The sequence below is a fragment of the Manis javanica genome, chromosome 7 (genome assembly GCF_040802235.1).
Source record: "Manis javanica isolate MJ-LG chromosome 7, MJ_LKY, whole genome shotgun sequence".
In the NCBI taxonomy this organism is placed as follows: Eukaryota; Metazoa; Chordata; class Mammalia; order Pholidota; family Manidae; genus Manis; species Manis javanica.
This window is the reverse complement of record NC_133162.1, coordinates 52,421,820-52,438,811: the sequence shown is the minus strand read 5'-3', so window position 1 is coordinate 52,438,811 and position 16,992 is coordinate 52,421,820. Positions and strand designations below refer to the sequence as shown.

At 34.9% G+C, this 16,992-nt stretch overlaps 1 protein-coding gene across 6 annotated transcripts in view; it reads right to left on the bottom strand.

Moving 5' to 3' along the window:
• JMJD1C (jumonji domain containing 1C) overlaps nt 1–16,992 on the bottom strand; it is a 380,729-nt gene that overhangs the window by 216,138 nt on the left and 147,599 nt on the right. For 4 of the 6 annotated variants that reach the window (XM_037003016.2, XM_037003015.2, XM_037003017.2 and 1 more), the window contains exon 2: nt 7,683–7,847. The exons of the other annotated variants lie outside the window; for them this stretch is intronic. In XM_037003016.2, the coding sequence (XP_036858911.2) occupies nt 7,683–7,847 (165 nt within the window). The remainder of the gene's footprint in view (nt 1–7,682; nt 7,848–16,992) is intronic. 6 annotated transcript variants of the gene reach the window in all.

The following is a 16,992-nucleotide window of genomic DNA, read 5'->3' as shown; positions in this document are numbered from 1 at the left end:
AATCACCCTTAATGTAAATGGACTGAATGTACCAAACAAAAGACAAAGACACACTAAATGGATAAAAAAAACAAGACCCATCTATATGCTCCTACAGGAGACTCATTTTTAAACCCAAAGACATAAACAGGCTAAAAGTGAACGGATGGAAAAATATATTTCATACAAATAATGGAGTGAAAAAAGTAGGCATTGCAGTACTTGTATCAGACAAATTAGACTTCAAAACACAGAAAGTAACAAGAGACAAAGAAGGACATTACATAATGATACAGGGGTCAATCCAATAAGAAGATATAACCATTATAAATATCAATGCTCCCAAAACAGGAGCACCCACATATGTGAAACAAATACTAACTGAATTAAAAGGGGAAATAGAATGCAATGCATTCATTCTAGGAGACTTCAACACTCCACTCACTCTGAAGGACAGATCAGTCAGACAGAAGATAAGAAAGTAGAGAGAGGCACTGTACAACACATTAGAAAAGATGTACCTAACAGACATCTACAGAACTCTACACCCAAAAGCAGCAGAATACACATTCTTCACAAGTGCACATCAAACATTTTCAAAAACAGATCATATATTAGGCCACAAAAAGAGCATCAGTAAATTCAAAAAGATGGAAATTGTACCAACCAGTTTCTCAGACCACAAAGGTATGAAACTAGAAATAAATTACACATAGAAAATGAAAAATCCCACAAACACATGGAGGCTTAATAACATGCTCTTAAATAACCAATGGATCAATGACCTAATAAAAACAGAGATCAAGCAATATATGGAGACAAATGACAACAATAATTCAACAATGCAAAATCTGTGGGATGCAGCCAAGGCTGTGCTAAGAGGAAAGTATACTGCAATACAGGCCTACATCAGGAAAGAAGAACAATCCCCTATAAGCAGTCTAACCTCACAATTAATGAAACTAGATATATAAGAACAAATGAGGCCCAAAGTCAGTAGAGGGAGGGACAGCATAAAGATTAGAGCAGAAATAAAATTGAGAAGAACAAACAATAGAAAGAATCAAAGAAAGCAACAGGAGGTTCTTCGAGAAAATAAACAAAATAGATAAACTCCTAGCCAGACTTATAAAGAAAAAAAGAGAGTGTACACACATAAACAGAATCAGAAATGAGAAAGGAAAAAATCACTATGGACACAACAGAAATACAAAGAATTATTAGAGAATACAATGAAAAATTATATGCTAACAAACTGGATAACCTAGAAGAAATGGACAGCTTTCAAGAAAAATAAAACCTTCCAAGGCTGTCCAATGAAGAAACAGAAAATCTGAACAGACCAATCACCAGCAACGAAATTGAACTGTTAATCAAAAAACTACCTAAGCACAAAACTCCTGTACCAGATGGCTTCACCGCTGAATTTTATCAAATATTTAGTGAAGACCTAACATTCATTCTCCTCAAAGTTTTCCAAAAATAGAAGAGAAGGGAATACTGCCAAACTCATTCTATGGGGCCAGTATCACTCTAATACCAAAACCAGGCAAAGATACCACAAAAAAAGAAAATTACAGACCAATATCCCTGATGAACATAGATGCAAAAATACTCAACAAAATATTAGCAAACCGAATTCAAAAATACATCAAAAAGATCATCCATCATGATCAAGTAGGATTTATTCCAGGGATGCAAGGATGGTACAACATTCAAAAATGCATCAACATCATCTACCACATCAACAAAATCACATGATCATCTCCATAGACACTGAAAAAGCATTCAACAAAATTCAACATCCATTCATGACAAAAACTCTCAACAAAATGGGTATAGAGGGCAAGTACCTCAACATAATAAAGGCCATACATGACAAATCCACAGCCAACATTATAATTAACAGCGAGAAGCTGAAAGCTTTTCCTTTAAGATCGGGAACAAGAAAACCATGCCCACTTTCCCCACTTCTATTCAACATAGTACTGGAGGTCCTAGCCATGACTATCAGACAACACAAAGTAATAAAAGGCACCCAGATTGGCATGGAAGAAGTCAAACTGTCCCTGTTTGCAGACGACATGATATTGTAAATAAAAAACCCTAAAGAATCCACTCCAAAACTACTAGATCTAATATCTGAATTTAGCAAAGTTGCAGGATACAAAATTAATACAAAGATATCTGTGGCATTCCTATATACTAACAATGAACTAGCTGAGGGAGAAATCAGGAAAACTATTCCATTCACAATTGCATCAAAAAGAATAAAATACCTAGGAATAAACCTAACCAAGGAAGTGAAAGACCTATACTCTGAAAACTACAAGACACTCATGAGAGAAATTAAAGAAGATACCAATAAATGGAAACACATCCCGTGCTCATGGATAGCAAGAATTAGTATTGTCAAAATGGCCATCCTACCTAAAGCAATCTATAGATTCAATGCAATTCCTATCAAAATACCAACAGCATTCTTCAATGAACTAGAGAAAATCGTCCTCAAATTTACATGGAACCACAAAAGACCTCAAATAGCCAGACAAATCCTGAGAAGGAAGAATAAAGAAGGGGGAATTATGCTTCCCAACTTCAAGCTCTATTACCAAGCCACAGTAATCAAGACAACTTGGTACTGGCACAAGAACAGACCCACAGACCAATGGAACAGACTACAGAGCCCAGATATCAACCAAACCATAAATGGTCAACTAATATATGATAAAGGAGCCATGGACATAAAATGGGGCAATGACAGCCTCTTCAACAGCTGATGTTGGCAAAACTGGACAGCTATGCAAGAGAATGAAACTGGATTACTGTTTAACACCATACACAAAAGGAAACTCAAAATGGATTAAAGACTTGAATGTAAGTCATGAAACCAGAAAACTCTTAGAAGACAACATAGGCAAACATCTGAATATAAGCATGAGCCACTTCTTCCTGAACGCATCTCCTCAAGCAAGGGAAACAAAAGCAAAAATGAACTCATGGGACTACTTCAAACTAAAAAGTTTCTGTATGGCCAAGGACATTATCCACAGAACAAAAAGGTATCCTACAGTATGGGAGAATATATTTGTAAATGACATATCAAGCAAGGGGTTAACATCCAAAATATATAAAGAACTTATATGCCTCAACAGCCAAAAAGTAAATAACCTGATTAACAAATGGGCAGAGAATATGAAGAGACATTTCTCCAAAGAAGAAATTCAGATGGCCAACAGACACATGAAAAGATGCTCCACATCACTAATCATCAGGGAAATGCGAATTAAAACCACAATGAGATATCACCTCACACCTGTAAAGATGGCCAGCATTGAAAAGAGTAGGAACAAGAAATGCTGGGGAGGATGCAGAGAAAGGGGAACCCTCCTACACTGCTGGTGGGAATGTAAGCTAGCTCAACCATTGTGAAAAGCAATAAGGAGGTTCCTCAAAAAACTAAAAATAGAAATACCATTTGACCCAGGAATCCCACTCCTTGGAATTTACCCAAAGAATACAACTTCTCAAATTCAAAAAGATATATGCACGCCTATGTTTACTGTAGCACTTTTTACAATAGCCAAGTTATGGAAGCAACTTAAGTGTCCATCAGTAGATGAGTGGATAAAGAAGATGTGGTACATACACACAATGGAATACTATTCAGCCACAAGAAAGAAAGAAATCGTACCATTTGCAACAACATGAATGGAGCTGGAGGGCATTATGCTCAGTGAAATAAGCCAGGTGGAGAAAGACAAATGCCAAATGATTTCCCTCATTTGTGGAGTATAAACATTGAGGCAAAACTGAAGGAATAAAATGGCAGCAGACTCAGGTACTCCAAGAATGAACTAGTGGTTACCAAAGGGGAGGGCGCTGGAGCATGGGTGGGAGGGAGGAAGAAGGGGATTGAGGGGTATTATGTCTAGTACACATGGTGTGGGGGCCACGGGAAAACAGTTTAACACAGATAAGGCACTTAGTGAATCTGTGGCATCTTGCTGCACTGATGGACAGTGACTGCATTGGGATATGGGTGGGGACTTGATAATATGGGTAAATGCAGTAACCACATTGTTTTTTCATGTGAATCCTTCATAAGAGTGTATATCAATCATACTTTAATGAAAAAAAAAAAGATCAACACTACCCAAAGTGATCTGTACAGTCTCAACACAATCCCTACCAAAATTCCTATGTTTCTTGCAGAAATAAAAAATATCCATCCTGAAACTCATATGGAATTTCAAGGGACACCAAGTAGCCATAACAATCATAAAAAAGAACAATGGTGGAGGACTCACACTCCGATTTTAAAACTTACTAATCCAAACAATGTGATACTGGCATAAAGACAGACATATATACCTATGGAGCAGCATAGAAAGCCCAGAAGTAAACTCTTGCATATCTCCAAGAAGAAATGACAGTCTTTTCAATAAATGGTGCTACGATAGCTAGATATCCACAAGCAAATGAAAGTACTTGGACCCTTATACCTAAAACCATAAAAACAATGAACTCAAAATGGTTCAAAGGCCAGATAGTAACTGCACTTGTGGATGTGAAGATTTAATAATATGAACAACTATTGAACAACTGTCTTGTACATTTGAAACCAATATAAGATTGTGTATCAATGATACTTCAATAAAAAATAAATTTAAAAAATAGAAAAAGATGAATCAAAGGCCTACAGTAAAACCTAAAACAACAAAACTCTTAGAAAACATACATCAAAAGCTTTATGACATTAAATTTGGCAATGAGTTCTTGAATATGACACCAAAGGCACAGATAACAGAAGAAAAAATAGACAAACTAGACTTTAAGAAAAATTTTAAAATCTGTTCATCAAAAGATACTGTCAACAGAGTAAAAAAGAAACCCACAGAATCATCGAAAATGTTTGTAGATCACATCTGATAAGGGATTAATATCCAGAATATACAGAGAATGCCTAAAACTCAACAATATGAAAACAGCCCAATCAAACATACACAAAGTAATAATTGAATATAGACATTTCTCCAAGGAAGATACATACCAGTATGGCCTATAAGTACATGAAAAGATGCTCAACATCACTAATTAAAGCAATGTTAAGGATGGAAATTATCAAAAAACTAAAAACAGTGTTTGCAAGGATTTGAAATAGTGTGACTGCTATGGGAAACAGTATAACCGTTCCTGAAAAACAATTTTTAAATATAATAAACATATGATCTAGCAATTCCAATTCTGGGTACATAATCTAAGAATTGACAGCATGGTCTCAAGGAGACATATGTGCATCACACAGTCACATTATTCACAAATAGCTGAGAGGCTAGGAAGCAACACAATATCCATCAACAGCCAAATGGGTAAACCCAATGTAGTACATACAGTTGACCCTTGAATAATGCGGAGGTTAGGGGTGCTGAATGTTGGTGCAGTTGAAAATCCGCCTATGACTTCTGACTCCCCCAAAACTACTAATAGCCTACCTACTGTTGACCAGAAGCCTTACTGATAACATAAATGGCAAATTGCCACATATTTCGTATGTTACATATGTATGATATGCTGTATTCTTACAATAAAGCAAGCCAGAGAAAATGGTTTTTGTAGAATCTCCAAAAAATATTCCAGTAAATTTATTGAAAAAAAATCCACATATACTTGGACCCATACAGTTCAAACCTATATTGTTCAAGGGTCAATTAAGACTTATAAAGGAAAGAAATTCTGACACAGGCAACAACATAAATGAATCTTGTTGACATTATGCTAAGTGAAATAAGCCAGTCATTAATTCAAATAATAAATGATTCCACTTACATGAGGTACTTAGAGTAGTCAAAATCACAGAAACAGAAAAAGTTAAATGGTGATTGCCAGGGGCTAGGATGAGGGTGGAATGGGGAGTTGCTGTTTAATCGGTTTTGTAAGATGGAACAAGCTCTGTAGGCAGATAGTTGTACAATAGTCTCAGTGTATGTACTTGGTGCCACTGAACTTTACACTTAAAAGTGATTAAAATGGAATATTTTATGTTAAAAATATGTTACCACAATTTAATTTTTTCTTAAATGTCTATGGTGGGAAAATAAAAGGAGAGAAACATTCTATATAAAAATATGTCAAAGAGGTAAGTTAATTATACCTTGGTGGTAGAAGTAGAATACTTTCCTTATATAATGTGTATTTCATACACAGTTTTTAATAATGTGTACTTTTTTGTATAATAAAAAATAAGTTGAATTCTAAAAAGAGGTTTGGTGATTAAGTAGTTTAATCAGAAACAGAAACAAATTTCTAAACTTATGACAAAAATTATTAAACAGTATTTCGTAATAGAAATTTTCTCCATAATCAGTAATTTATGAATATATTTTAGGAATTCACCTTAATTTTCATTGTCTCTAAAAAAGGGCAAAAGTTTTTTATATTCTATTTTTTCTTTAACTATGATACTGAGGCATAATTTTTGGTATTAATGTTGTTCCTTCATGCTTTTGAAACTTTTCATATAAAACTCACATATATGTCATAAGAAAAGGCTTTAACCAATTTTTGAGTTAAGGTTTATAAAATCAAAAAGGATTCTAGTTATGGTTTTAAGAACTTTGTATTAACAATCCAACATATTCAATAAAACTTTCTTAAAATCTGTAATGGATAAAATTATCTTTATTTTGCTACAGTACTCAAAGAATCCTATCAAACCTATTGAAGCTCTCGGATATCATCTTTCACCTTTCTACATATCTTCTTTTAAAATTCTCTTCATTTCCTCCTTCTTTCCCTTCCTGTCTTTTCTTTCTAACCGCTTACTTCCTCAGGCTTTTAAAGGGTTAACTAACTAAAGGAGAAAATTTATAAACACTACAATTATTAGCGAACAAAGTTATCCTAACAAGTAGTTAATTTACGTTAAAAAAATATGAAAGTACCTACCCTGATAATACATACACAAATACCTGAAACAATGTTTCAATGACTTTAAAAATATTTCTTTGATGTTAACTGTAAGAAAAATTATTTTATATTCAAACATATAGAATACACTTGTTACATGCTAGACATCTGCCAGAAAACAAGGGTAACATTGGTTAAACAGATGTGGCTTTTTTCATAATAGAATTAATAATCTTGTTTAATTAGTATGCTTCCTTTATAAAACTTCAAGCTAGCTCCGAATTTGCTGAAACCTGTATTTTCTTAAATGGAACACTTCCTGGTATAAAAGTAATTTTACCTGTTACTTGGACACATAATTTCACATTAAATATTTGCTATTATCCACCACAATTTCCACTCAATATTTACTAAGTTTAACAGTCCAATGAAAACTATATGCTATTGAATGCTTTATAAAAAGTATCTTCTGATCATCCACCTACAGTCTCATTCATCAAAGTTGTTCCACACTGCACACAAACCAAAGATCTCATAGTGGCCTTTAATTCAATTAGTATGTTTCTCCTAATTAGATAGGATTAACTATTTGTGGACTAAATACATTAAAAGAGTAATAACAAAAAGATACACATAGTTATTGAGAAGAATGAAAGTAGTATTTGCCAAATACTTCAGAGCCTTTTCATGAATATTAATCTGTAATCACCAAGACAAAACTAAACTTATATTCAGTTCTTGTCCTTTTAAAACAAACAACTGAATATGCTTAATGAAACAGGAACAGCTCTTACCAAGGCAGGCCACTGAATCTGTTTGCTTTTTGATCCCTGAGTCTGGCTAGGGTCGTTCCTTCTGGCCCAGATTAAGTGGTATTCCACCAAGAAGGTCGAAAAATCTTCATAAACTTTAACCCACTCTCGTTTATCCCATTCAAGATCATCAAATTCCACATACACCTATGGAAAAGAAAACAGAACTCCATAAGCAATAAAGAGTGTGATACTTTAAAAGAGAAGCCATAAAGCTGAATTAGAAAAGACATTAATAAATTTATTATCCAAATTAACATTTCTCTTAAAATCACTATTTAACTTTTCCTTAATCACATTAGAACCTTCTACTTACTGTATGACAAAAAGATAAACTACACATTTACTAAGAAAAGCAATTTACATGATGTTTGTCAGTATGAACTACTTGGAACTTATTAAAAGATAAACTGAAGAGCTATGTGAATACCTATGATTCTAGGAGCAGAGATGAGGAAACATTTCCTGTAAAGGGCCAAATAATAAATATTTTAGGCTTTGCAAACCATATGGTCTCTGTCATAACTACTTACTTCTGACTGTGTAGTAAGCAGTCACAGACAATATATAAGCAAATGAGTTTGGCTTTGTTCCAATAAACCTTTAATTACAAAGATGAGTGGCAGTTCAAGGATGGTTCAACACATGGCAATCAATGAATATAGTACAGCACATTAACAGAATGAAGGAAAAAAAACTACATAGTCATCTTAATTGACACAGAAAAAAAAGTCTGACAAACTCAACACCCTTTCATGATAAAAATACTCAAATTAGGAGTCGAAGAAAAGTACCTCAACACAATAAAGGTCATACGGAAAAATCCATAGCTCAAATCATTTTCAATGGTGAAAGACTGAAAGCCTTTCCTCTACAACAGGAACAAGACAGGGATGTTATATTTGGAAAACTGAAGCTCTTTTATACTCATTCATTCAGCTCCTTCTTCCCCTACTTTAATCCAGTTTAATTCATTCCCTAAAATTCTCTTTAGAGTTGTCTTCCCTGCTAGATTATGAATTATGTTGATGGCTGTCATCTTTTTCTTCCACCCATCTTCTGCTCCCTTACACCTTGTTTCAGGTTCTATTTACTTAAATCCTGCTGCTTCTGGTGTCACTCAAGTTCTTCCAGAATGTTTACAATCCCCACTTTAACTGAAACTTAGCCTTGAACTCCAACAAGCAGTTTTTCACATAGTTTATACTAGTATATAAACAAATAATGCCCTATATTCTTAAAAAATAATGAGAATATATCTTTATGGGTTCACACTCACACAGAGTAGAGCTATAAGTGCCCAGTATCACTGCATATGTACAAAGTGTTAATAAATATTAAATGTCTCCTTATTCTTGCAACATGGACTTTTAAACATGGAAACCAACTTGTAAAAGATATGTTTGGTTTTGAAATCTTTGTGCTGTTACACATTACTAGCTAGTTAGATGTGCCTACCTGTCAAAACTGTGAAAGAGAAGAACACACCGCTCAAGGAGTTAACATCTGCTCCTAGTTATCCACACCAAGAGAGAGTAGGAGGGCAAGTTAAGGAAGAAGCTAACAAGATCTTTGGCTTCTTATAAAAATGCATCCTTAGGGGTTAAGCTGAGGTCCATTTGGTGTTATGAAAAGGTTTCAGGCTATACCAATTTCTCCACCACTTGAAAGCTTTTAGGATTCTTGTATTTAATTGCTAAATTGTGGTAAAAATGGGCTTTTGAAAACTCCAGAAAACTGAAGCAGAGACAATGCTCAGGAAAATCTGAACACTATTTCTGTTTTCCTCTCATAGACAATAACATGTTCTTTTTGACAAAATGTTTCAGTCATGAACCTAAAGAGCCAAGCTTTTAAACATTTCCCTGCCCTAAAGGACATAAATTCAATGTAAATTCTTCTTAATGTAAAGCTCTTGATATAAAATTAAAGTTTTCAGCATGAAGTGAACTTTCTAAACTCAGTTTGTTGTGAATGGGCAGTGTCAATGGCAGTTTTTGGCACAAAAAGAAACTAAAATTAGACATTCTGCTTCTTCTCCTTTAGTGTGTAGCCAACCTTTCTCATATTATCAAGAACAGTGAAGGGTTTAGGATCTGACTATAGATAGACAGATACTAATAAGCTAGTCTGTTACTATTTCATGGATTTGGCAAAAGACATGGTACTCCTGGGGCTCTATTCTTTAGAGCAAAAGCTACCCATCAATTAAAGCAGAATATTAGCATGTTGCTTGTACTGGCTCCTCATGCCTCCCAAATCCCATGGGAAGGATGAAGGGACTCAGGATGAATACTGTGTATGCAGAGAGAGTTGTGTTCCAGGAGAGGAATTCCCTCAGGGTGGAACTTCCACTTTTACCAGTGGAAGCAAGGCTCCTCTTTGTTTGGAGGAAGTTTTTACCTCATCTCTCATTGCTGTTGACAACAAACACAATTGTGAGAAATGGTTAAGGAAAAGATGGTCAGGGTCTGCATTCTTGGCATAATAGCAAGAACATTCATAGACACTCATGATCTTCTTGGATTACCTATACTAACACAGATGAGATTTTGTATCCAGAGTTTAACTAAATCAGTAACTAATCTATCCGTACAGTGATGGGTATGGATGTGGGTATGGAGATTTGGGAAAGTATAGTTTCTTTCCATTAATCAGCAAACCTACTTAAAACACTGTATATACTTACTTGGTTGTGTAATTATGTATTGTTTTATATTGACTCCCTTTTCATTCACCTTTTTGAGTTCACTGTCTGCTTCATTCCCTGAGTTGCTAACTAAAATTTTGGCAGTAAGCATTAGTATGCTTTTATCTTTTTTTTTCTTTTTCTACATTTCTAGTGCATGGCACAGTGCCTATCATAGTAAAGTGCCCAGAAAATGTTTTTGAATACCCAGCACCATACATACAAAACACAAGTACAAATAAATGACTAATTTCCAAAATAGAAAAAGAAGGAAAAAAGGTCCTAAGTGCAATATGCTTAAAGATGTTATATTAACTAACTAATCACTGTTTTTGTAATTATGTAGAAAAAAGAGAAGGACAAAGATTTTACTGAACAAATAATTGAGTGAATATTAGAGAAATTGACTGCATATTAGAACCAATCATTACAAACACTGGAACTTCAGAAATGACAGATATAAATCAAGAGTTAACAGTACTTTATTACCATAAGAGTGAACATGATGTGACAAAAGGCTAAGCAAAATAATCACTAAAGGAATTAATAGTGAACATGTGGTAAATAATTTTTTAAGATAGTAGAACAATGAATTCTAAGACTTGGTTGCAAGGTAGTTAAAAGACTGTCACATTTAATACGTCTTCTTCAACATTTGTCAACATAGAGAAATGCTCAGTTTTAAACAGGTGTAATAGCAAGCACAGAAAAGAAAATCTGTCAGACTGTCAAAGGAACCACTGGCAAGAAGAAAAAAAGAGTAAAAGCAGCAGTGATGCAATTCGGTTTCTGTTACTTCACCCATGAAAAGTAACCTAACCCTTGAACTCTACAAAGAATTATTGCATATATGGAAAATGTCTTTTTTCTACTACATGGCATGAAGCTTCAAAGCAGTAAAGTACTGATCACTTGGTTTGGAGACATATATATATATATTCAGTTTATATATATCAAAATAATAGGATGTTAAGACTAAGAATGATTCAAATGTAATTTCAGTTCTGACAATGTATTTTTAGATCTCCTAAATAGGCTACAATCTTTATCTGCAATGATATAATATAAATTTTGGGAAACAATGCAGGAATACTAAAAATATAAGCTATACAAAAATAAAGCTATATTAATAGGACAATTTGAAAAAATGTTTCATATTAGTATGATAGGGCATACTTTTTGGAGTTAAAGTTCATCAACAATTATCACAATTCTTGTATGATCATATGAGAATCCCTTATTTCTACAGAAATAGGACCATTCTTAGTCTTAACATCCTATTAATGTCTCCCCCCACACTATACATGCTAATCAAAATGACCCCTTTCTTTCCTCCCCACCCTTATCCCTCCCTTCCCACCCATTCTCCCCAGTCCCTTTCCCTTTGGTAACTGTTAGTCCTTTCTTGATTCTGTGAGTCTGCTGCTGTTTTGTTCCTTCAGTTTTTTCTTTGTTCTTATACTCCACACATGAGTAAAATCATTTGGTACTTGTCTTTCTCTGCATGGGTTATTTCACTGAGCTTAATACGCTCTAGCTCCATTCATGTTGTAGCAAATGGTGGGATATGTTTCCTTCTTATGACTGAATAATATTCCATTGTTGTGTATATGTACCACATCTTCTTTATCCATTCATCTACTGATGGACATTTAGGTTGCTTCCATTTCTTGGCTATTGTAAATAGTGCTGTGATAAACATAGGGGTGCATATGTCTTTTTCAAACCAGGCTGCTGGATTCTTAGGGTAAATTCCTAGAAGTGGAATTCCTGGGTCAAATGGTATTTCTATTTTGAGTTTTTTGAGGAACCTCCATACTGATTTCCAAAATGGTTGAACTAGTTTACATACGCACCAGCAGTGTAGGAGGGTTCCCCTTTCTCCATAACCTCGCCAACATTTGTCGTTGTTTGTCTTTTGGATGGTGGCAATCCTTACTGGTGTGAGGTGATATCTCATTGTGGTTTTAATTTGCATTTCTCTGATGACTAGTGATGTGGAGCATCTTTTCAATGTGTTTGTTGGCCATCTGAATTTCTTTTTTGGAGAACTTTCCGTTCAGCTCCTCTGCCCATTTTTTAATCAGATCTTTTGCTTTGTTTTTCTTAAAGTGTGTGAGCTCTTTATATATTTTGGATGTCAACCCTTTATCGGATCTCTCATTTATGAATATATTCTCCCATACTGTAGGATGCCTTTGTGTTTTATTGATGGTATTCTTTGCTGTACAGAAGCTTTTCAGCTTGATATAGTCCCACTTGTTCATTTTTGCTTTTGTTTCCCTTGCCCAGAAAGATACGTTCATGTAGAAGTCGCTCATGTTTATGTCCAAGAGATTTTTGCCTATGTTTTTTTATAAAAGTTTTATGGTTTCATGACTTATGTTTAGGTCTTTGATCCATTTCAAATTTACTTTTGTGTATGGGGTTCGACAATGATCCAGTTCCATTCTGTTACGTGTAGCTGTCCAGTTTTGCCAACACGAGCTGTTCAACAGGCTGTCATTTCCCCATTGTATGTCCATGGCTCCTTTATCATTCATTAATTGACCATATATGTTTCGTTAATATCTGGAGTCTCTATTCTGTTCCACTGGTCTATGGCTCTGTTCTGTACCACTACCAAATTTTCTTGATTTACTGTGGCTTTGTAGTAGAGCTTGAAGTTGGGAAGCGAGATCACACGCACATTATTTTTCTTTCTGAGGATTGCTTTGGCTCTTTTCGGGCTCTTCTGTGTTTCTATATGAATTTTAGAGCTATTTGTTCCAGTTTGTTGAAGAATTCTGTTGGTATTTTGATAGGGATTGCATTGAATCTATAGATTGCTATAGGCGGGCTAGCCATTTTGACAATATTAATTCTTCCTAGCCAAGAGCATGGGATGAGTTTCCATTTGCTAGTGTCCTCCTTAATTGCTGTTAAAGGGACTGGGGAGAAAGGGAGGGAAGGGAGAGATAAGGGTGGGAAAAAAGAAAGGGGACATTACAATTAGCATGTATAATGTGGGGGGGGGGGCATGGGGAGTGCTGTGCAACACAAGAGAAGACAAGTAGTGATTCTACAGCATCTTACTACACCGATGGACAGTACTGTAATGGGGTTTGTGGGGGGCATTTGGTGAAGGGGGGACCCTAGAAAACATAATACTCTTCAAGTAATTGTAGATTAATGACAACAAAATTAATTAATTAATTAAAAAAAAATTAACAAACAAACAAAAAGTGTCTTGTAGTTTTCAGGGTGTAAGTCTTTGACTTCTTTAGTTAGGTTTATTCCTACATATTTTACTCTTTTTGATGCAATTGTGAATGGAATTGTTTTCCTGATTTCTCTTTCTGTTAGTTCATTGTTAGTGTATAGGAAAGCCACAGATTTCTGTATATTAATTTTGTATCCTGCAAATTTGCTGAATTCAGATATTAGTTCTAGTAGTTTTGGAGTGGAGTCTTTACAGTTTGTTAAGTACAATATCATGTCATCTGCAAATAGTGACAGTTTGACTTCTTCCTTACCAATCTGGATGCCTTTTATTTCTTTGTTTTTTCTGATTGCCGTGGCTAGGACCTCCAGTAATATGTTGCATAACAGTGGGGAGAGTGGGCATCCCTTTCATGTTGCGATCTTAGAGGAAAAGCTTTCAGCTTCTCGCTGTTAAGTATGATGATGGCTGTGTGTTTATCATATATGGCCTTTATTGTGTTGAAGTACCTGCCCTCTATATTCATTTTATTGAGAGTTTTTATCATGAATGGATGTTGAATTTTGTCAAATGCTTTTCCAGCATCTATGGAGATGATCATGTGTTTTTTTTTCCTTCTTTTTGTTGATGTAGTGGATGATGTTGATGGATTTTTGAATGTTATACCATCTCTACATATATGAGATGAATCCCACTTGGTCATGGTGAATGATCCTCTTGATGTATTTTTGAATTTTGTTTACTAAAATTTTGTTGAGTATTTTTGCATCTTTGTTCATCAGGGATATTGGTCTGTAATTTTCTTTTTTGGGGGGATCTTTGCCTAGTTTTAGTATTACAGTGATGATGGCCTCATAGAATGAGTTTGGAAGTATTCCCTCCTCTTCTATTTTTTGGAAAACTTTAAGGAGAATGGGTATTATGTCTTCTCTGTATGTCTGATAAAATTCCATGGTAAATCCATCTAGCCCGGGAGTTTGGCTCATAGGGTAGTTTTTTTGATTACCGATACAATTTCGTTGCTGGTTATTGGTCTGTTTAGATTTTCTGTTTCTTCCTTGGTCATTCTTAGAAGGTTGTATTTTTCTAGGAAGATGTCAATTTCTTATAGGTTTTCCAGCTTGTTAGCATATAGATTCTCACAGAATTCTCTAATGATTCTTTGTATTTCTGTGGGGTCAGTCATGATTTTTCCTTTCTCGTTTCTGATTCTGTTGATGTGTGTAGATTCTCTTTTTCTCTTAGTAAGTCTGGCTAGGGGATTACCTATTTTGTTTATTTTTTCAAAGAACCACCTCTTAGTTTCATTGATTTTTTCTATTGTTTGATTCTTCTCAGTTTTATTTATTTCTTCTCTGATCTTTATCATGTCCCTCCTTTGGCTGACTTTAGCCTCATTTGTTCCTCTTTTTCCAGTTTCAATAATTCTGACTTTAGACTATTCATTTGGGATTGTTCTTCCTTCTTTAAATAGGCTTGGACTGCTATATACTTTCCTCTTAGAACTGCCTTCGCTGCATGCCACAGAAGTTGGGGCTTTACGCTGTTATGGTCTTTTGTCTCCATATATTGCTTGATCTCTGTGTTAATTTGGTCGTTGGTCCATTGATTATTTAGGAGCATGTTGTTAAGCCTCCATGTGTTTGTGAGCCTTTTTGCTTTCTTTGTACAATTTATTTCTAGTTTTATACCTTTGTGGTCTGAGAAGTTGGTTGGTAGAACTTCAATCTTTTTTAATTTATGGAGGCTCTTTTTGTGGCCTAGTATGTGGTCTCTTCTGGAAAATGTTCCATGTGTACTTGAGAAGAATTTGTATCCTGCTGCTTTTGGGTATAGAGTTCTGTAGATGTGTCTACTAGGTCCATCTGTTCTAGTGTGTTGTTCAGTGCCTCTGTGTCCTTACTTATTTTCTGTCTGGTGGATCTGTCTTTTGGAGTGAGTGGTTTGTTGAAGTCTCCTAAAATGAATGCATTGCATTCTGTTTCCTCCTTTAATTATGTTAGTATTTGTTTCACATATGTTGGTGCTCCTGTATTGGGTGCATATATATTTATAATGGTTATTTATAATGGTTATATCCTACTGTTAGACTGATCTCTTTATAATTATATAATGTCCTTCTTTATCTCTTGTTACTTTCTTTGTTTTGAAGTCTATTTTATCTCACACTAGTACTGCAACATCTGCTTTTTTCTCCCTATTGTTTGCATAAAATATATTTTTCCATCTCTTGACTTTTAGTCTGTGGATTTTAGGTCTCTTGTAAGCAACATATAGACGGGTCTTGCATATTTATCCATTCTATGACTCTGTGTCTTTTGATTGGTGCATTCAGTCCATTTACATTTAGGATGATTATTGAACGATATGTACTTATTGCCATTGCAGGCTTTAGATTCATGGTTACCAAAGGTACAAAGGTACCTTCTTTACTATCTAAATGTCTAACTTAACTCACTTATTAAGCTATTATAACATAGTCTGATGATTCTTTATTTCTCTCCCTTCTTATTCCTCCTCCTCCATTCTTTGTATGTTAGGTGTTTTATTCTGTACTCTTATGTGTTTCTTTGACTACTTTTATGAGTAGTTGATTTTATTTTTTGCCTTTAGTTAGTATTTGGTTGGTCTGCTTTCTTTGCTGTGATTTTATTTTCTCTGGTGACATCTGTTTAGCCTTAGGAGTGCTTCCATCAACAGCAGTCCCTTTAAAGTATACTGTAGAGGTGGTTTATAGGAGGCAAAATCCCTCAACTTTTGCTGTCTGGGAATTGTTTAATCCCTCCTTCATATTTAAATGTTAATCATGATGGATACAGTATCCTTGGTTCAAGGCCATTCTGTTTCATTGAATTAAATATCATGCCATTCTCTTCTGGCCTGTAATGTTTCTGCTGAGAAGTCTGATGATAGCCTGATGGGTTTTCCTTTGTAGGCGACCTTTTTTCTCTCTCTGGCTGCCTTTAATATTCTGTCCTTGTCCTTGATCTTTGCCATTTTAATTATTATATGTCTTGGTGTTGTCTTCCTTGGGTCCCTTGTGTTGGGAGTTCTGTGGGCTTCCGTGGTCTGAGACACTATTTCTTCCCCCAGTTTGGGGAAGTTTTCAGCAATCATTTCTTCAAAGACACTTTTTATCCCTTTTTCTCTCTCTTCTTCCTCTGGTACTGCTATAATGTGAATATTGTTCCATCTGGATTGGTCACACAGTTCTCTTAATATTCTTTCATTCCTGAAAATCATTTTATTTCTCTTTACCTCAGCTTCTTTGTGTTCCTGTTCTCTGATTTGTGTTCCATTAATGGACTCTTGCACTTCATCCAGTCTACTCTTGAGTCCTACCAGAGATTGTTTTATTTCTGTATTCTCCCTTCTCACTTGATCCTTTGGCACTTGCATAT